At 43.1% G+C, this 20,951-nt stretch overlaps 7 protein-coding genes across 7 annotated transcripts; all 7 read left to right on the top strand.

Moving 5' to 3' along the window:
• The first annotated feature begins 27 nt into the window (after window positions 1-27).
• Window positions 28-1,682, top strand: LOC123445516. Its single transcript, XM_045122504.1, has one exon. It carries the CDS (start codon window positions 904-906, stop codon window positions 1,603-1,605), a length of 702 nt encoding a protein of 233 aa, XP_044978439.1. The 5' UTR covers window positions 28-903; the 3' UTR covers window positions 1,606-1,682.
• A 2,364-nt stretch (window positions 1,683-4,046) lies between these two features.
• Window positions 4,047-5,338, top strand: LOC123445509. Its single transcript, XM_045122496.1, has one exon. It carries the CDS (start codon window positions 4,490-4,492, stop codon window positions 5,192-5,194), a length of 705 nt encoding a protein of 234 aa, XP_044978431.1. The 5' UTR covers window positions 4,047-4,489; the 3' UTR covers window positions 5,195-5,338.
• A 2,432-nt stretch (window positions 5,339-7,770) lies between these two features.
• On the top strand, window positions 7,771-8,702 carry LOC123445508. The gene has a single exon (XM_045122495.1). It carries the CDS (start codon window positions 7,848-7,850, stop codon window positions 8,550-8,552), a length of 705 nt encoding a protein of 234 aa, XP_044978430.1. The 5' UTR covers window positions 7,771-7,847; the 3' UTR covers window positions 8,553-8,702.
• A 2,373-nt stretch (window positions 8,703-11,075) lies between these two features.
• On the top strand, window positions 11,076-12,100 carry LOC123445506. Its single transcript, XM_045122494.1, has one exon. The coding sequence runs from the start codon at window positions 11,261-11,263 to the stop codon at window positions 11,960-11,962; it is 702 nt and encodes a 233-aa protein (XP_044978429.1). The 5' UTR covers window positions 11,076-11,260; the 3' UTR covers window positions 11,963-12,100.
• Window positions 12,101-14,135: 2,035 nt separating this feature from the next.
• On the top strand, window positions 14,136-15,802 carry LOC123445503. The gene has a single exon (XM_045122491.1). The coding sequence runs from the start codon at window positions 14,954-14,956 to the stop codon at window positions 15,656-15,658; it is 705 nt and encodes a 234-aa protein (XP_044978426.1). The 5' UTR covers window positions 14,136-14,953; the 3' UTR covers window positions 15,659-15,802.
• A 728-nt stretch (window positions 15,803-16,530) lies between these two features.
• LOC123445504 lies at window positions 16,531-18,552 on the top strand. Its single transcript, XM_045122492.1, has one exon. It carries the CDS (start codon window positions 17,006-17,008, stop codon window positions 17,708-17,710), a length of 705 nt encoding a protein of 234 aa, XP_044978427.1. The 5' UTR covers window positions 16,531-17,005; the 3' UTR covers window positions 17,711-18,552.
• Window positions 18,553-18,558: 6 nt separating this feature from the next.
• LOC123445505 lies at window positions 18,559-19,814 on the top strand. Its single transcript, XM_045122493.1, has one exon. The coding sequence runs from the start codon at window positions 18,994-18,996 to the stop codon at window positions 19,693-19,695; it is 702 nt and encodes a 233-aa protein (XP_044978428.1). The 5' UTR covers window positions 18,559-18,993; the 3' UTR covers window positions 19,696-19,814.
• Window positions 19,815-20,951: the final 1,137 nt, after the last annotated feature.

Genomic DNA, 20,951 nt, shown 5'->3' with positions numbered 1-20,951 from the left:
TCCTTGTGCATGAAACATTCCAGCTCAAAGTCAAATGGCCTCAACTTGTACTTAGCAGAATCAATCAATTTTATTATCGACCACTACCACATGGCCGTGCAGTCTGGCATAATTAGTGCGCTCAAATTATAAACACTGTCGACATCTATATCATTTAAGCAATGAAGAAAAAAAAATACCCTAGAACCAAGCTTTTAGCATGTTCTACCGGATCAATAATAATCTGAGCAAGACGTAATCAAAACTTGCCAGTGCGCAATTTTTTTGTTTCTTTCCATATAATGATTTTCAACACACAAGGAACCCTTTCCGAGAAAAAAATACACAAAGAACAACCTATTCTTTATATGCGTATTTGTTATTTCAAACTTTACCTAAGTAAAGATGCTGATGTCCGAGAATCAGTTAGTACGACTAAAAGGTAATAGGATTATACAAAAACATTGAAAAAACTAGAGACATTATTAAAAGGCATGTTACAGCTAAATGCTAGGTTAGCGATCCATTAAATAATGGCATGGGCGTACAATTATGCCAAGATGCACCGTCAGACTAAACTACATCTTTTTGATTGGTTCTTGCTGCCAATTGCTGGAACATGATAATGTGATGACTCATCTCAAGGACAGTAGGCACAGAAAACAATGTATTAAACATGAGAAGACTTTAGCGTTGTGATCTCTATGCTTCTGGCAGATCTCAAGGCATACCAGACAACATGCGCGAGATGTAATGGCATGATTCTTCATGTCTACAAATTAGATGCTACAACACAGCTGTACACACACCATCTGTATAAATAGGCGGCAACGGAAACGGTGGATACATCAAACAAGAAGCTCTTATTTTCTGCTTCTCCTCCTCTCATCCACCATAAGACAGCGATAAGCTTCAAGCTCATATATGGCTTTCCACCAAAGATCGATAAGTTTGCCTTCTAGGCCTCACGTCAGTGAGACCGAAATCGAGCAAGAGGTCCACCGCCTACAAGCAAGCATCTCTTCCTCTAGTTCTATCAGCACGATGGGCGATGGTCTCAGGAGTCTTGCAAACATCTACGATGGTCTCGAAGAGATTATTTGCCTACCAAGCAACCAAGCTTGCTCCTCCCAGCAGAGGAACATGTTGGATGGAGAGATGGAGTGCTCCATTGAGCTCTTAGATCTCTGCAACACCATGCAAGAGACCTTCGCCGAGATGATGGTCGTCATCCAAGAGCTGCAAGTGGCTCTAAGAAAAGGAGATGATGCAGCTGCTCAAGCCAAGATCCAGTCTTTTACTCGCTTAGCGAAGAAGGCCAGGAAACATTTCAAGAAGTCTACCAAGAAGGCTGCATCCGACAAGATGGTCATTTTATTGACCAAGGCAAGAGAGATCTGCATCTCTCTGTTGGAGTCCACACTCCATCTCTTGTCGAAGCAAATTGAAATGCCACAACAGTTTCTTGTCTGCAAGGCATTTTGCAAGAAGAAGGCAGTTGTCTGCAATGAGGAGCAGTTGCACGAGTTGGAGTGCAGTATCGAAGATCTTCAGAATGGAGCAGGAAATCTGTTCAGGAAATTAGTCCAGAACAGAGTTTCTCTTCTAAACATTCTTAGCTCATAGATTCTCCACACCACTCTGCTCCTTGTGATTGGCATCCGCCTTTTTGAGGATAAGCCGATTTTGATACAGTTTTGCCATATGTATACAGTTCAAATGTATAGAAATTATAGGAAATTTACCAACATATTTGTCAAAAAACATTAGAATCAGGCCTCTTCAACTATAATTTTGTCAATGAAGAGCGACGATGTTTTTTTTTAAAAAGGAGGCTTAGCCCCGGCCTCTGCATCAATAGATGCATGCAGCTCAGGGTGGACGTACCGAGCGGGCTTTTTGGCCCGCTCGTGGCCCGCTCGGTCTTGGCCCGCTCGGTCCTGGCCCGCTAGATAAATTGGACGGTCCGGTCCGCCAAATCAGGCCCGAGAAATTGTCGGTCCGGTCCGGTCTTTAACCGAGCCGAGCGAGCGGACCGAGAAGACGTAGTCACCGCCGCCGCAGTTCCTCGTCGCCGCGGCCACCGGCAACCTCGAGGTGAACTGCCATGTCTCTGAGCTTGCCTTCTCCTTCCTTCCTCTCCTCTTCATGCGTCGTAGCTTCTTGTCGCCGGTCGCCATCGTTGTCGTGCTTGAACTGCCGCCGATCTGGAGTTCTCGGCCATGGCCTCGACCCCGTCCCAACCATGGCTGTCCTTTCTATTGCTGCACAGGATAACTGGCCAATGAATTCTACAGGAGGAACAACTCTCATGAACACGAGATGCTTGCGCTGCGTTCAGTTCGTCAGTTAAATAAGTGTTGCCAAATTTTCAGAAAATTCAGTTCGTCAGGTTGCGCCTCTCCCCGTGATGTTAGGTTGCGTCCGTAAGCACACAAGCACGGTGGCCATGGCGAGCTGCACAAGGACGCACGGTGTCCATGCATGCATCATCAGAACAGGAGTAATTTGAAACGAATCGAAAACGGTCGCACGCTACACAGCAGTACAGAAGCACGACAGTAAGTATTAAACTCGTCGTGGTTCAGTTTCGTCAGAATCTTCAGTATATTTAGCAGCGACAGACCCTGATGAAGAAGTCCACAACAACACTGGTTGCACAACTAAACAGAACCTAACTAGGACCTAAACTGCAGCTAACTAGGACATAAACGGCAGCTGAAAAAGTCATGGCATCGGTCCACACGGTCCTCTAAAGCTTGACCGAGCCAGCTCCAAATCGGTCCGGTCCTGGAAAAGCAGCTCGCTGGACAGCTCGGTCCGGTCCGGTCCGGACCGCCGGCGGCCGGTCCAAACGCCGGCTCGGACCGGGACCGGACCGGCTCGGACCGTGTCCAGGGCTGACATGCAGCCATATATTAATCCAAAGCAAATCTGCACAAAGTACAAAGAAGATAATAAGCAACAAAGAGTGAAAAATAAAGATACAAGGCGAGCTTCGCGCCTAAGCCAGAGATGACTAAAAGATCTAGATGCTTAAACACTTATCCTATTAATATGCTGCCATCCAAACCGGCTGAAGATATCCTGTGCTACTATCTCCCAATGGACACACCCAGTAACCATAGGCTCCCTGGCTGCCACAGGAGTGAGTAACGACCATGTGCGGATCAGTACGGTAATTTTGAAGATAACTTGCAGAAAGTTAATATCACATAGTCTGTTAAAAACCAAATCATTTCTGCAATTCCATAGAGCCCACAAAAGAGCACATGCTCCAACACGAATATGTTTGGCCAAATGAACATCAACTCCCTGTAACCACGTTCCAAATAACGAATTCAAATTAACAGGGGGAGGGACATTAAAAGCAATATGAATCGAGCGCCAAACAAGCTTAGCCATAGGACAATCAAGAAAGAGGTGCTGAATAGTGAGGTGCTGAATAGTCTCTATCCTCGGGCAAAAGCTACATCTGGGGCTACCCTTCCAATTCCGTTTGGTCAGATTATCTTTCGTTAGAATAACTCCCTTATGGACAAACCACAAGAAAACTTTAATTCTAAGAGGAACTCTAATCTTTCAAATATGCTGCGATTTTGAAATGGGTACAGAGTCAATGAGATCAAGATACATGGATTTAACCGTAAACAGCCCATTCGAAGTTAAAATTATACACACTTAATATCCATTCACAGAAAATGTAAGCATTTTTTGGGCCACAAAGAGATTTGTGCACTTGAACACCTCTACATTTGTTAGCATTACTAGACGAATTGGAAGCATGCAACTGAAACATGCCACCAATGTTATGAAGAGTCAACACTTGACACAACGGCTGTTAGCAGAACCAGATGTCCGGATAGCACAACGCTTAAACATGCGGATGGGGTCAATGACTCTTTACACCAAGACGAAACCACGTCGACACCCTCGTGTGGATGAGTTTGCCACTAACAACTAAGACAAGGTTACAGCACGCCAGCTGCAAAGAATGAGGAGAATTAGTCATGACGCACATGATCAAGCTGTCTAGATCATCCAACACAAAAAACTGATCCTCGTGTGTGAGTTTGCCCCCGATAGTTAAGACACTTTCAACATGCCCATATACTCATTCATAAACGAATGAAACGATAAGAATACGGCAGAGCGGCATAAACTTGCCTTGAAGATGGGGGACATACTCTCAGGGCTTGAACTGAGAAGGTTCCGCTAAATTATAGCTTGAGCATGCAACTATGTGACGGTCCATCATCAAACTATAGCATTCTTAATTAGTCCTTGCTGCCAATTAGTGGAACATGAGACGAACTTTTGTGTTGGGATCTTCATGGCTAACGTAATGGCATGATTCTTCATGTCTACTAATCAGATGCTGCAGCACAGCTATACACACACCTTCTGTATAAATAGGCGTCAGTAGAACGATACATACATCAAACAAGAAGCTCTTCTTTCTTTCTCCTCTCATCCACAAAAATCACAGAGAATATTTTCAAGCTCGACCATGGCTTTCCACCAAAGATCAACAAGTTTGCCTTCTAGGCCTCACGCTGGTGAGACCGAAGTCGAGCAAGAGCTCCATGGCCTAGAAGCAAGCATCTCTTCCTCCAATTCCATCAGCATGATGTGCGATGGTCTCAGGACTCTTGCAGACATCTATGATTGTCTTGAAGAGATCATCTGCCTACCAAGCAACCAAGTTTGCTCCTTCCAGCATAGGAGGATGTTGGATGGAGAAATGGAAGGTTCACTCGAGCTGCTGGATCTCTGCAGCGCCATGCAAGAGATCTTCATCGAGATGAAGGCCATCGCCCAAGAGCTGCAAGTGGCTTTGAGAAAAGGGGATAACGCAGCTGTTCAAGCAAAGATCCAGTCCTACACCCGCTTGACGAGGAAGGCCAAGAATCATTTCAAGAAGAACACGAAGAAGGCTCTTGCAGATTGTAGCATGGTCATGCTGTTGGTCAAGGCCAGAGAGATCTCTATGTCTCTCCTGGAGTCCACACTCCGTCTCTTGTCGAAGCAAATCGAAATGCCTAAACAGTCTCTTGTTTCCAAGGCATTTCACAAAAAGAAGGCCGTTGTTTGCAAGGAGGAGCAGTTGGAGGAGTTAGAGTGCAGTATCGAAGATCTTGAGAGTGGAGCAGGACATCTGTTCAGGAAATTAGTCCAGAGCAGAGTTTCTCTACTTAACATCCTTAGCTCATAGATACTACCGAGTCACTCTTGACGCCCTTTGATTGGCATCCGCCTTTTAAGGAATAGCCGATCTTCATGCAATTTTCCCATATGTATATGATAGTATAGAAAGAGAAACGAAAGTTTTGATCAATTTGGCCATTTCATGTTTGAAGATGTGTTTGTGATACTTTATGTTGATGTCCTTTGCCAGTGGATCTTGCTCCTTATGCATGAAACATGCCAGATCAAAGTCACAAGGCCCCAACTTGTAGTTAGCAGAATCAATCAATTTTACTGTCCGGATTCTCAACCACCACCACCACATGGCTAGTTGGCTACTACAATTGAATATGTTTCTTGTTTCATATACAACAAAGTCCAAACTAGTGGTACTCAAATATTAACATCGTTAAAATTTATATTGAAAAAGTATGAAAACATATTTACTCTAGAACCACAACTAATTTATATAGGATTAACAGTAATCTGAGAAAAGATGCAATCTAAACTTCCAGTGCGGAATGCTTTTGGCCCTTTCCATATTATAATTCTTAGTAGACAAAGAACAATTGATGGTTCATATGGTTATTTTGAACAACCAAAAATAAAGATGCCGATGTACGAGAAAACATTGAAAAAAATAGGGTGGCTGCAGGAACACAGCTAAAGCTCGTTCATGTAATGGTTAAATATGAAATGGTCAAGTCGATCAAAATATGAAATGGCTACTCACACGGTGGGTGGTTGAAGCCTCAAACTGGAAAATTGGGGAGAGCACGCTAACATGTACCTGCAATGGATCTTGTTTCCATGACCTAAACATGCCAGCTCTGACCGTCGAGGCTTTAGCCTGTGATTCGCAGGAGTGCCCACTAAGGAGAACACCTTACAAAATACAGCTAAATGCTAGGTTAGAAACCCATTAATTAATTGCTTGAGCGTGCAATTATGCCAAGATCCACAATCAGACTAAACCTGAAAATTGCTGATGAAGTCAATGACTCCTTGCACGAACAAGCACCAACAGCATTCACACACAAAAAAGGCACCGACCGTCGACACAACACCCTCGTGCAGATGAGGTTGCCACTAACAACGAAGACACGGCTGTACCTGTACGTAGCATGCCAGCGGCAAAGCATGAAGAGGGTTAGTAACGCTGAGACACCGATGCACATGCATGATCAAGCTATCTAGATCTAATACAAAACCCAGTCCTTGTGTGTGAGTTTGCCACCGATAATTTAGACACGACAGGCCCATATGCTCATAGATGTATGAAATGATAAGATGAAAACAGCAGCATAAACTTGCCTTGATGATGCGTGACAAGCTCTCAGGACTTGAACTGATCGAGATTCCTATTGTTTGTAGGCTCTTCTACTTTTGCACTATATGAGGGTAGCCAAATGTTCCCCTTCTCTTCCTTTCCATCTGAAACAAATAATAGCACTAGAGCTTCTGCGCCAAGCATGGAAGGTCTGCCAGTGTGCCTTCTAGCCCTCACTCTAATGATAACAGCATCGAAGAACAGCTTCAGAGCCTAAACACACTCAAATTTTAAGATCGGTGCATCTATATCATTTAATCTTCGAAAGTGATTTTTTAAATGTTTACTGTAGAACCACAGCCTTTTGTCTGTTCTACAGGATTAACAGTAGTCTGAGCAAAACCTAATCCAAACTTGCCACCGCGCAAAGCTTTTGTTCCTTAACATATAATGAGTCTCAATACACAGATAACAATCGATGCTTTATATGCTTACTTTGAACTTTACCAAAAATAAAGATGCTGATGTTCAAGAATTAGTTAGTATGACCAAGAGGTAATAAGATTGTACAAAACATTGACAAAATAGGGTGTCCACGGGCACACATCAAAATCTTCTTTTTCTGTTTTTTGACCCCAAACTGTAGAAATTTCTTCCCACATAATTTTTATAAAATTTATATGAAGTATATACAAGTAAATAAAAGGAAAAGAAGTAAAAAAACTATCTATCTATCTAACTATGCAGCTATACAAGAGAACAGTGAGAAAGCTAAACCAAAACTAGGTGTTTAGAAATAAAAACTTAGCTCCACCCTTGAAGGAACTCTGTTTATCAAAAGTTTCTTTCTGTAAGCCTCAAATGGAAAAAAAAATGAGGATAATGTCAAGTCACCGACGGACCACGGGTCTTATGCAGTGGATCTTGTTTTCATGGCCTAAACATGCCAGCTCCAGTCGTCGAGGTTTTAACTTTTATTTTCAAGAGTGCCTACAAATGAAAACAACTTATTAAAAGGCATGCTAAAGCTAGATGTTAGGTTAGCAATATTTTAAACTATGGCTTGAGCGTGCAATTGTGCTATGATCCACCATCAGACTGAACCTCGCTGCTGATTCTTGCTGCCAATTATTGGAACATGATAATGTGATGGCTCATCTCAAGGTACTAAACATGAGACGACTTTAGGGTTGTAATACCTATGCTGCTGCCAGATCACAAGACATAGCAAACAGACAGCATCTGGGAGATGTAATGGCATGATTCTTCATGTCTACCAATCAAATACTACTACCTGTACATTTCTATATAAATAGGTCTTAGCAGCACAGAGACACATCAAACCAAGAATTGTTCCTTTCTTCTCCTCCTCCCTTCAACCACAATACACAAAAAAGCTTGAAGCTCAGATATGGCTTTCCACCTAAGATCGACAAGTCTGCCTTCTAGGCCTCACACCACCGAGACCGAAGTAGAGCAAGAGCTGCTGATCCTAGAGGCTAGCATCTCTTCCCGTACCACCATCGGCGCAATGTGCGATGGTCTCAGGACTCTTGCAAACATCTACGATGATCTTGAAGAGATCATCTGCCTACCAAGCAACCAAGTTTTCTCCTCCCAGCAGAGGAGGATGTTGGATGGAGAAATGGAAGGTTCTCTCGAGCTGCTGGATCTCTGCAGCGCCATCCAAGAGATCTTCGTCGAGATGAAGGCCATCATCCAAGAGCTGCAAGTGGCTCTAAGGAAAGGGGATCATTCCATTGCTCAAGCCAAGATCCAAGCTTACAACCGCTTGGTGAAGAAGGCCAAGAATCATTTCAAGAAGACCACGAAAAAGGCTCCTGCAGCTTGCAGGATGGTCATGTTGTTGGCCAAGGCCAGAGAGATCTCTGCCTCTCTGCTGGAGTCCACACTCCATCCCTTGTCGAAGCAAATCGAAATGCCTAAACAGTCTCTTGTTTCCAAGGCATTTCACAAAAAGAAGGTGCTTGTTTGCAAGGAGGATCACTTGTCGGAGTTAGAGTGCAGTATCGCAGCTCTTGAGAGCGGATCAGAACATCTGTTCAGGAAATTAGTCCAGAGCAGAGTTTCTCTACTCAATATCCTTAGCTTGTAGATACTCCAGAGTCACTCTTGACACCCTCTGCTCGGCATCCGCCTTTTAAGGAATCGCTGATCTTTGTATACAATTTTGTGACATGTATACACTACTGTATAAATGTACATAATACTACAGAAAGAGAAAGAAAAGTTTTGGTCCATTTGACGATTTCTTCCTTGAAGATGTGTTTGTGATCCCAGTATAGTCCATTTTGAAGCCCATGGTTAGTGAATCTTGTTCCTTGTGCATGAAACTTGTACTTTGCAGAATCAATCAATTTTATTATCCACCACCACCACATGGGGGTGCAATTATATATGCCAAGATCCACCGTCAGACTAGACCGCATCTTTTTGATTGGTTCTTGTCGCGAGTTGCTGGAACTGCAGAATTTTTTTTTTTTAGAAAAGGAGGATGACCCCCGGCCTCTGCATCTGGGAGATGCATGCGGCCATTTTATTGATTATTCTCGAGGACCTTACAAAGCAGTACAACAATATGTCTGAATCCGCCATCTTGGCAACATCTGTCGCTACTCCTATTCATATGATGAAGGGGTGCAAGCTGGACCAAATACCCAGACCTCTCACCTAAGCCTAACATCTAAAGCCGGAGACCCTGACCGAGCCACATACCGGGTCCGGGGCACAAACCGATCCGACGCACTCATATGTGTCGTCGCCGCCATCTTCCACTGATCCATCTTCAGCTCAGATTGAGGTACCAGCCTTGGCAGGTGCCTCCGCCATCGACGCCATCAGGACGCCAAACGACGACCTCCACCTACGCGAGTCCATCTCCAAGCAACGGACGGACATCCATGCTAGGATAGGGCCGCACCACCACCGTCTCCCACCACCCACAAGCACCACCCAGCCCCAAGGTTCCCAAAGCGGCGCCTTCAAGAAGGGAACGGCGCCGTGAGCGCCGCCACCGCCCAACAAAGTTAAGGCTTTCGCCCGGCAGACCTAGGGGAAGGGGAAGTGAGGGGATCAGTCCATACCGACGCCTCCAAGGAGGGGAACGGCGCCCTCAGGCGTCGCCATCGACGCGGCCGGCCATGGCCGACCAGGGATTTCGCCCGAACTAGATCCCCATCACCAGCAGCACCTCCAGTACAAAAACGGCAATCCAAGAAAGCGCGGCCCGACCAGGCTGCCCCGCACGCCGAACAGGGGAGGAGGGGAGAGGCGCCAGATCGCGCGCACCGGCCACCCGCCGCAGGACGCCAACGACCACCGGATCTCGCCGCCCGCGCGGCTGAGACGCTGGATCCACCTCCCGCACGGCTGCTAGCCCGCCATGCCTCGCCAATGGAGCCGCCGCTCCAGATCCGGGTCTCCGCATGCAGATGCAGGGTAGCCTAGGCCCCGCCGCCATCATCCTTGACGCCCCGGGCTTGCCCGGCGGCTGCCTCAGGCGACGACGAGGAAGGGAGGGGGAGGGGGAGGCGGCTAGGGTTGGGAGGGAGACGTGGGAGTTTTCCGATCGTGGGTTGTCCGCCCACGTATAGCTAGCTAGCAGAAATGATTTGATTTTTAACAGACATACAAATAAAAAAAGTTGCAGGTTATCTACAGGGCCACATCATGGATCTGCATGTGGTCATTACTAAATCCTGTGAAAGCAAGGGAGCTTATGGTTACGGGGTCTGTCCGATGCGAGATGATAGCTCGGGATATCTACAACCGGTTTGGATGATAGTCCAGTAATAAGATAGATGTGTAGTCATCTAGGCCTATTTTAAGCCGGTTGTGACATTTTTATATCACCTCTTTTGAGACCTTTCTTTAGCTCCGCATGAGCTTGTAATACAAAAAATGATGCAGAGACCGGGGATATGCCTCCTTTTCAAAAAAAAATCATTTAAACATCGAAGGCGACAAAATAAAAAAAACATTTACTCCAGAGCCACAACTTTTTTGCATGTCCTACAGTATTAACAATATCGGAGCAAAACCTCATCCAAACCTTCTAGTGCACTCAAAGAACGGTCGACAATTTATATGCTCATTCCCGGGGAGTCTCAGAATCAGTTAGTAGGATTAAGATGTAATAATAGCGTACAAAAATATGAAAAAAATAGGCACACATCAAAAGCTAGTCTCTGCAATGGTTAGATATTAAATGGTCATGCCGCTCACACGGTGGATGACTGAAAGCCTCAAGCTGAAAACAAAATACGGGGATAACATGCTGAACAGCTAACATGGATCTTTGGCAATGGATCTTGTTTCAATGGCCTAAACATGCCAGGTCCAACCGTCAAGGCTTTAACCTGTAATTTGCTAGAGTGCCCACCATGGAAAACACCTTATTAAATACACATACGACACAGCTAAACGTTAGGTTAGCGATCCTTTAAGTAATGGCACGGGCGTGCAATTATGCCGAAATGGTTTTTGATTGGTTCTTGCTGCCAATTGTTGGAACATGATAATGTGATGGCTCATCTCAAGGACAGTAGGCATAGAAAACAATGTACTAAACATGAGAAGACTTTAGCGTTTGATCTCTATGCTTCTGGCAGATCTCAAGGCATAGCAGAGCAGACAACATGTGCGAGGTGCAATGGCATGATTCTTCATGTCTACCAATCAGATGCTACAACACAGCTGTACACACCATCTGTATAAATATGCGGCAGCGCAACGGTGGTTACATCAAACAAGAAGCTCCTCTTCTCATCAACCACAAGACAGCGATAAGCTTCACGCTCAAATATGGCTTTCCACCAAAGATCGATAAGTTTGCCTTCTAGGCCTCACGTCAGTGAGACCGAAGTCGAGCAAGAGATCCACCGCCTAGAAGCAAGCATCTCTTCGTCCCATTCTATCAGCACGATGGGCGATGGTCTCTGGAGTCTTGCAAACATCTACGATGGTCTCGAAGAGATTATTTGCCTACCAAGCAAGCAAGCTTGCTCCTCCCAGCAGATAAACATGTTGGATGGAGAGATGGAGTGCTCCATTGAGCTCTTAGATCTCTGCAACACCATACAAGAGACCTTCGCCGAGATGATGGTCGTCATCCAAGAGCTGCAAGCGGCTCTAAGAAAAGGAGATGATGCAGCTGCTCAAGCCACGATCCAATCTTTTACTCGCTTAGCGAAGAAGACCAGGAAATATTTCAAGAAGTCTACCAAGAAGGCTGCATCCGACAAGATGGTCATGCTATTGACCAAGGCAAGAGAGGTATGCATCTCTCTGTTGGAGTCCACACTCCATCTGTTGTCGAAGAAAATTGAAATGCCACAACAGTCTCTTGTCTGCAAGGCATTTTGCAAGAAGAAGGCAGTTGTCTGCAAGGAGGAGCAGTTGCAGGAGTTGGAGTGCAGTATCGAAGATCTTCAGAATGGAGCAGGAAATCTGTTCAGGAAATTAGTCCAGAACAGAGTTTCTCTTTTGAACATTCTTAGCTCATAGATTCTCAACATCACACTGTTCCTTGTGATTGGCATCCGCCTTTTTGAGGATAAGCCTATCTTGATACAGTTTTGCCATATGTATACAGTACAAATGTACAGAAATTATAGAAAGAAAGACCAAAGTTTTGATCCATCTCAGATTTTGTGCTGTTGATAAAATCTCTTGGGGCCTGGTGACGAATATATGCATGAGAAAAGGAAATGTGTATGATGTGAATCCATCATGTATTTGCTAGGTTTGTGTTAAATGATAAGACCGAAATGATGTTAGACCTATATGCAAGTTTTTTTACAAGTTAACATTACCTTAAGATTTTTTTTTCCGAGTTGTACCTTAATATTCTTTATTAGCACACAATCCATATTTTTTGTATCTACACTGACCATGCGTGGGACACGCCAGGTCGAAGCCACATGGTTGATAGTTGCATCACACCTAGCCACAAATTTTGAAGAACAAGTATCTACAACAGAAGAGCTTAGCTCAGGTCACCACGAGACCGGGTGATTCACCTTTTTGGAGAGGTCTCATGAAAACAAAGACTGCTTTCTTTAACAGAACTAGATTTATCATAGGTAATGGTGAATTAACTAGATTCTGGGAGGATACTTGGATAGGTGATGAGCCCTTGGCAATCCAGTATCCGCAGCTTTACAATATAGCCCAACGCAGACAGACGTCCGTTGCGGCGGTGTCACGTCAGATTCCTCTAAATATTCAGTTCCGAAGAGCCTTGATTGGTAATAGATGGCATTCATGGCTGCATTTGGTTAGAAGGTTGATGGATATTACCCTTTCTGACGACCCTGATAGTATTCGTTGGAGGTTGACTACCAATGGTATATTCTCAGTTAAATCAATGTATGAGCACATTATTGATTCTTCACCTATTCCAAAATCCATGCATATATGGAAGGTCAAAGTTCCCCTTAAGATAAAAATCTTCATGTGGTTTGTTCACAAAGGAGTGGTCTTAACTAAGGATAACTTGGCCAAGCGAAATTGGAAAGGCAATAGACGATGCAGCTTTTGTCAGACCGATGAAACCATTAAGCACTTCTTTCTAGATTGTCCTATGGCTAAACTTTTATGGCGCTCGATTCATATTGCTTTCAACATTTCTCCTCCTAACAGTATTAACATGTTATTTGGGACGTGGCTGGAAGGGGTTAATGTTTCTTACGCTAATCTTATTCGAGTTGGAGCCTGTGCTCTTATGTGGGCTATATGGAACTGCGGAAATGATGTGGTTTTTAACAGACATTGTTATATTAACTTTTTGCAGGTCATATTCAGGGCTACCGCCTCGATCCACACGTGGTTATTACTCAATCCTGTGGGAACCAGGGAGCCTTTGGTTACTGGGTGTGCCCGATGGGAGATGGTAGCTCAGGGTATCTTCAACCGATATGGATGGCGGCATACTAATAGGATAGGTGGATAGTCATCTAGACCTATTGTTATCTTTAGATTTGGCGTTATGCTCGCCTTGTAACTTTATCTCTATTGGCTTTACTGGGACTGCTTTGTATTTCTTTTGAACTGGGTTCTTGCTTAATAAATGGCTGCATGCATCTCTCGATGCAGAGGCCGGGGCGATGCCTCCATTTCGAAAAAAACACCTAGCCAGATTCCCTTCATAGTTGCAAAGGCTGTCCATCATAAGCTCAATTATTATTTTTGTATGTATCTACCTTGTTATTCTTATTCATATGATAAGTTTGCATTGCTGATAAAATCATATAGCTAATTGTGATGGATAGATTAAGTGAAAAAATGAAATAAAAAATGTTCTTAGTAACCAAAAAAATCCATATTCGCAAATGAAAAAAAATTGTATGCTGGTTTCGTGTGCATAATTTTATTTGGTATTTGATGGGAGATAATTATTGGATTGAGCATCATGGATTTATGAGATAACATATCATGTTAACACATTAACAATAATAAAATCTCCACTGTAAAATGGAAATATTTTTTGCCTCATCTAGGCATGGTACTATACTTTTGTTTGTTTCTCCCCCCCCCCCCCCCTTTAGATATATAAATGCCATTAAAATCCATTACAACCGTATACACTAAAAAGAACTCATGTAGCTAAGAATTTGGAGGAAATTTATCAGCATATCTGTCCAAAAAACTTAGAACCATGCCTGTTCAACTATAATCTTGTCACTCAATGTTGACGACATATATATGCTTAATATCAATTCACAGAAAATGTAAGCATTTTGGGGCCACAAAGAGGTTTGTGCACTTGAACAACACATGTACATTTGTTAGCATTACTAAAGAATTGCAAGCATGCAACTGAAACATGCCAGCGAAATTATGAAGAGTCAAGAGTGTAAGGTTGGACAATGGCTGATAGCACAATGCTGGAACATGCGGATGAAGTCAATTGACTCCTTACACCAGCAAGACGAAACCACACGACACCCTCGTGCAGATGAGTTTGCCACTAACAACTAAGACAAGGCTGTAGCATGCCAGCGACAAAGCATGAAGAGGGTTAGTCATCATGCACATGATCAAGGCATCAAGTTGTCTATATCATCTAACACAAAAAACTCATCTGCATAGATGTATATGAAACATTAATATGACAGCAGAGCAACACAAACTTTCCTGGAAGGTGGGTACAAACTCTGAGTGCTTGAACTGAAAAGGTTCCACTAAATGATAGCTTGAGCATGCAACTATGTGAAGAGCCATCATCAAACTATACCATTCTTAATTAGTCCTTGCTGCCAATTAGTGGAACATGAGACGACTTTTGTGTTGGGATCTCTATGCTTCTGCCAGATCTCATGGCTAATGTAATGGCATGATTCTTCATGTCTACTAATCAGATGCTGCATCACAGCTGTATACATATTATCTTCTGTATAAATAGGCGTCAGCAGAATGGTAGATGCATCAAACTAGAAGCTCTTCTTTCCTGCTCCTCTCTTAACCACAACACAGAGAAAATCTTCAAGATCAGATATGGCTTTCCACCAAAGATCAACAAGTTTGCCTTCTAGGCCTCACGTCAGTGAGACAGAAGTCAAGCAGGAGCTCCATAGCCTAGAAGCAAGCATCTCTTCCTCCAATTCCATCAGCACGATGTGCGATGGTCTCAGGACTCTTGCAAACATCTACGATGATCTTGAAGAGATCATCTGCCTACCAAGCAACCGAGTTTTCTCCTCCCAGCAGAGGAGGATGTTGGATGGAGAAATGGAAGGTTCTCTCGACTTGCTGGATCTCTGCAGCGCCATGCAAGAGATCTTTGTCGACATGAAGGCCATCATCCAAGAGCTGCAAGTGGCCCTAAGGAAAGGGGATGATTCCTCTGCTCAAGCCAAGATCCAAGCTTACACCCGCTTGGTGAAGAAGGCCAAGAATCATTTCAAGAAGAACACGAAGAAGGCTCCTGCAGATTGTAGCATGGTCATGCTGTTGGCCAAGGCCAGAGAGATCTCTGTGTCTCTCCTGGAGTCCACGGTCCGTCTCTTGTCGAAGCAAATCGAAATGCCTAAACAGTCTCTTGTTTCCAAGGCATTTCACATCAAGAAGGAAGTTGTCTGCAAGGAGGAGCAATTGCAGGAGTTAGATTGCAGTATCGGAGATCTTGAGAGTGGAGCAGGACATCTGTTCAGGAAATTAGTCCAGAGCAGAGTTTCCCTGCTCAACATCCTTAGCTCATAGATACTCCCAATTCACTCTTGACGCCCTCCGATTGGCATCCGCCTTTTAAGGAATAGCCGATCTTCATACAATTTTCCCATATGTATACACTATACTGTATAAATGTACATGATAGTATAGAAAGAGAAACCAAGTTTTGATCAATTTGGCAATTTCATGCTTCAAGATGTGTTTGTGATACTTTATGTTGATATCCTTGGTTAGTGGACCTTGCTCCTTATGCATGAAACATGCCAGATCAAAGTCAAAAGCTCCCAGCTTGCAGTTAGCAGAATCAATCAATTTTATTACCCAGATTCTCTACCACCCTCATAACCACATGGCTTTGCAGTCCGGCACTACAATTGAATACGCTTCTTGTTTCATGCACCAAAGTAAAAATAACTTCGGCGACATCTATATCATCCAAGCATTTAGGGTGGAAAAATGACAAAAACATTTACTCTAGAACCACGACCTTTTGCATGTTGTGCATGATTAACAATAATCTGAGCAAGATGTAATCCAAACTTGCCAGTCGCAAAGTTTTTGTTGCTTTCTACATAATGATTCTCGAACCACAAAGAACAGCCCGACACTTTATATGCTTGTTTCATACTTCACCAAAAATAATGATGCCAATGCCCGAGAATCAGTTAGTGCTTAGTACCACTAAGGTAATAGGATTGTACAAAAATATCAAAAAAAAATTAAGTTGGCCATGGGCACACATAAATATATGAAATGGCCGTGCTACTTACACAGTGGGTGGCTGAGAGCCTCAAACTGAAAAAATGGGGAGAACACGCTCAACCGCCATGGATCTTGTGCGGTGGATCTTGTTTCCATGGCCTAAACATGCCAGCTCCGGACATCAAGGCTTTAACCTGTGATTCGCAAGAGTGTCCACCAAGGAAAACACCTTATTAAATACATGTATGTCACAGCCAAATGTTAGGTTAGCGATCTATTAAGTAAGGACGCGGACGTTTAATTATTGCAAGATCCACCGTCAGACTAAACCGCATCTTTTTTATTGGTTCTTGCTGCCAATTACTGGAACATGATATTGTGATGACTCATCTAAAGGACAGTAGGCACAGAAAACATTGTAGTACTAAACATGAGAAGACTTTAGTTTTGCGTTCTCTATGCTTCTGCCAGATCTCAAGGCATAGCAGACATCATGTGGGAGATGTAATGGCATGATTCTTCATGTCTACCAATCATATACTACAACACAGCTGTACACATCTTCTGTATAAATAGGCGGCAGCAGAACAGTAGATACATCAAACAAGAAGCTCTTATTTTCTGCTTCTCCTTCTCTAATCTACCACAAGACAGCAAAAAGGTTCACGCTCAGATATGGCTTTCCACCAAAGATCGATAAGTTTGCCTTCTAGGCCTCACGTCAGTGAGACCGAAGTCGACCAAGAGCTCTACAGCCTAGAAGCAAGCATCTCTTCCTCCAATTCCATCGGCACGATGTGCGATGGTCTCAGGACTCTTGCAAACATCTACGATGATCTTGAAGAGATCATCTGCCTACCAAGCAACCAAGTTTTCTCCTCCCAGCAAAGGAGGATGTTGGATGGAGAAATGGAAGGTTCTCTCGAGCTGCTGGATCTCTGCAGCGCCATCCAAGAGATCTTCGTCGAGATGAAGGCCATCATCCAAGAGCTGCAAGTGGCCCTAAGGAAAGGGGATGATTCCTCTGCTCAAGCCAAGATCCAAGCTTACACCCGCTTGGCAAAGACGGCCAAAAATCATTTCAAGAAGAACACGAAGAAGGCTCCTGCAGATTGTAGCATGGTCATGATGTTGGCCAATGCCAGAGAGATCTCTTCCTCCCTGCTGAAGTCTGCACTCCATCTCTTGTCAAAGCAAATCGAAATGCCCAAACAGTCTCTTGTTTCCAAGGCATTTTACAAGAAGAAGGCGGTTGTTTGTAAGGAGGAGCAATTGTCGGAGTTAGAGTGCAGCATCGGGGATCTTGAGAGTGGAGCGGGACATCTGTTCAGGAAATTAGTCCAAAGCAGAGTTTCTCTACTCAACATCCTTAGCTCGTAGATACTCCAGTCACTCTTGACACCCTCTGCTCGGCATCCGCCTTTTAAGGAATCGCTGAACTTCATACAATTTTCCCATATGTATACGCTATACTGTACAAATGTACATGATATTATAGAAAGAGAAATCAAAGTTTTGATCCATTTGGCCATTTCATGCTGGAAGATGTGTTTGTGATACTTTATGCTGATATCCTTGGTTAGTGGATCTTGCTTCTTATGAATGAAACATGCCAGATCAAAGTCACAAGGTCTCAACTTGTAGTTAGCAGAATCAATCAATTTTATTACCAACATTCTCTACCACCACCACATGTCCACATGGCTGTGCAGTCTGGCACTACAATTAAACATAGTTCTTATTTCATACAACAAAGTCCAAATTAATGTACTCGGACTTTAACATCGTCGGCATAAATAGCATCTAAGCATTTAAGAAGGAAAAAATAACAAAAACATTTACTCTAGAAACACAGTTTCTCTATGGGATTAACTATATGCAAAGTTTTTGTTCCTTTCCATATAATAATTCTCAGTACACAAAGAACAATCAATGCTTTATATGCTTATTTCAAACTTCACCAGAAATAAAGACACTAATATTAGAGAATAAGTTACTACAACTAAAAGGTAATAGGATTGTATAGAAGATATTGAAAAAAGCTTGTTTCTGTATGGTTAGATATGAAATAATCATGCTACTCACACAGTGGGTGGCTGAAAGCCTCAAACTGAAAAATAATCATGTTTCTGACAGTACTCTGAACCGCTAACATGGACCTTCTGCAGTGGGTCTTGTTTCCATGGCCCAAACATGCCAGCTCCGGACGTTGAGGCTTCAACCTGTGATTTGCAAGAGTGCCCACCAAGGAAAACACCTTATTAAATACAACTATGTCTTAGCCAAATGCTAGGTTAGCAACCAATTAAATAATGGCTTGAGCGTGCAATTATGCTAATGCTGGTTCTTGCTGCCAATTGTTGGAACATGATAATGTGATTGCTCATCTCAAGGACAGTAGACACACAAAACTATGTACTGAACATGAGACGACTTTAGGGTTGTGGTCTCTATGCTTCTGCCAGATCTCAAGGCATGGTAAGCAGACAACATCTGGGAGATGTGATGACATAATTCTTCGTGTCAACCAATCAAATGCTACTACTTATATTTTCTGTATAAATAGGCCTTAGCAGAGCAGTAGACACATCAAACCAAGAATTATTCTTTTCTTCAGCTCTCATCAACCACAAAATATACAGAGAAAAACTTCAAGCTCAGATATGGCTTTTCACCAAAGATCGATAAGTTTGCCATCTAGGCCTTGCGTGAGTGAGACCAAAGTTGAGCAAGAGCTCCACAGCCTAGAAGCAAGCATATCTTCCTCCAATTCCATCAGCACGATGTGCGATGGTCTCAGGACTCTTGCAAACATCTACGATGGTCTTGAAGAGATCATTTGCCTACCAAGCCACCAAGTTTGCTCCTCCCAGCAGAGGAGGATGTTGGATGGAGAGATGGGATGCTCCGTTGAGCTGTTAGATCTCTGCAACTACATGCAAGAGACCTTCGCCGAGATGATGGCTATCATCCAAGAGATGCAGGTGGCTCTAAGGAAAGGAGATGATGCAGCTGCTCAAGCCAAGAACCAGTCCTTTACTCGCTTGGCGAAGAAGGCCAGGAAACATTTCAAGAAGACTGCCAAGAAGCCTGCATCCGACAAGATGGTCATGCTATTGACCAAGGCAAGAGAGGTCTGCATCTCTCTGTTGGAGTCCACACTCCATCTCTTGTCGAGGCAAATTGAGATGCCAAAACAGTCTCTTGTCTACAAGGCATTTTACAAGAAGAAGGCAGTTGTTTGCAAGGAGGAGAAATTGCAGGAGTTAGAGTGTACCCTTGGAGACCTTCAGAATGGAGCAGGAAATCTGTTCAGGAAATTAGTCCAGAACAGAGTTTCTCTTTTAAACATTCTTAGCTCATAGGTACTCCCTGTGATTGGCATCCGTCTTCTTGAGGATGAGCCGATCTTGACACAGTTTTGCCATATGTATACGGTACAAATGTACAGAAGTTATAGAAAACAAAGAGCAAAGTTTAGATCCCTCTCAGATTTGTGATATCGGTATAATCTTTCTGGAGCTTTGGGATGAATATGCATGATAAAAGAAAATGTGTATGATTTGAATCCATCATGTATTTACTAGGTTCTTTTAGTTAGGTTTGTGTTGCAGGATAATTTTTTGTGGTAAATGATAACAATGATGTTAGACCAAGACGTGTTTTATCAGTTGCGCCACACCTACCATAAGATTCATGATTAGCCTCATTTTGTGGATCTCGCTTATCGTGAATGGGATACGCTAGGTTGAACCCACATGGTCGATGGCTGTACTTAGCACATAAATCAACTAGCAGATTCCCTTCATAGTTGCAAATTCTGGCCATCGTATGCTCATTTGCTCAGTGAATATTTCGGTATATACATCTAGATCATTATTCATATGATAAATTTGCATTCCTGATAAAATCATATATCTAAATATGATAGATAGATCAAGTTGAAGAATGAAATAAAAAAATTCTTAATAACAATAATAATCTATATCTGCAGTTGAAATTTTTTTATTATGCTGTTATCTTCAACATATTTTTTTAGTATTAATGGGAGATGAATATTGGATTGAGCATCATAAATATTTTAGATAACATATCTTAATTTTAACACATTAACACCAATAACATCTCTCCTGTAAAAGGGAAATATTTTGCCTCATCAAAGCATGGTAGAATAGACCTAGGAAATTTTTTTCTTTCAACACCCCTCTTACATTGTATACAAATGCCAGTAAAATACATTACCACTGTATTCACTAAATAAATCTCATGTTGGTAAGACTTTGTGCTAAAATTTATCAAAATAGTTTTTGTCCAAAAATGATGATTCCAGGACTCAAAACCATGCCTATTCCATTATAACCTTGTCACTCAATGGTGACGGCATATGCTTAATATCAATTTGCAGAAAATGTCAGCATTTTGGGCCACAAACGTTTGTGCACCTGAACACCCATACGTTTACTAGCAGTACTAGTCGAATCGAATCGTTGAATTAATACACTTGGGGATCTTGGGAAAGGATCCTAAGAAAGAAGAGACAGACACAGACCTCTGATGACAGCAGGGAGATGACTGGCATGAGCTTGGTTGTAAGATTGGCATGCCAATGCACAAAGGCTGT

The sequence above is a fragment of the Hordeum vulgare genome, chromosome 3H (genome assembly GCF_904849725.1).
Source record: "Hordeum vulgare subsp. vulgare chromosome 3H, MorexV3_pseudomolecules_assembly, whole genome shotgun sequence".
Taxonomy (NCBI): Eukaryota; Viridiplantae; Streptophyta; class Magnoliopsida; order Poales; family Poaceae; genus Hordeum; species Hordeum vulgare.
Note: the sequence above shows the minus strand (reverse complement) of the source record. Positions and strands in the feature narration are given on the sequence as shown.

Coding starts and splice junctions, on each gene's coding strand:
- LOC123445516 (XM_045122504.1), top strand. CDS start 904: ATGGCTTTCCACCAAAGATCGATAAGTTTGCCTTCTAGGCCTCACGTC.
- LOC123445509 (XM_045122496.1), top strand. CDS start 4,490: ATGGCTTTCCACCAAAGATCAACAAGTTTGCCTTCTAGGCCTCACGCT.
- LOC123445508 (XM_045122495.1), top strand. CDS start 7,848: ATGGCTTTCCACCTAAGATCGACAAGTCTGCCTTCTAGGCCTCACACC.
- LOC123445506 (XM_045122494.1), top strand. CDS start 11,261: ATGGCTTTCCACCAAAGATCGATAAGTTTGCCTTCTAGGCCTCACGTC.
- LOC123445503 (XM_045122491.1), top strand. CDS start 14,954: ATGGCTTTCCACCAAAGATCAACAAGTTTGCCTTCTAGGCCTCACGTC.
- LOC123445504 (XM_045122492.1), top strand. CDS start 17,006: ATGGCTTTCCACCAAAGATCGATAAGTTTGCCTTCTAGGCCTCACGTC.
- LOC123445505 (XM_045122493.1), top strand. CDS start 18,994: ATGGCTTTTCACCAAAGATCGATAAGTTTGCCATCTAGGCCTTGCGTG.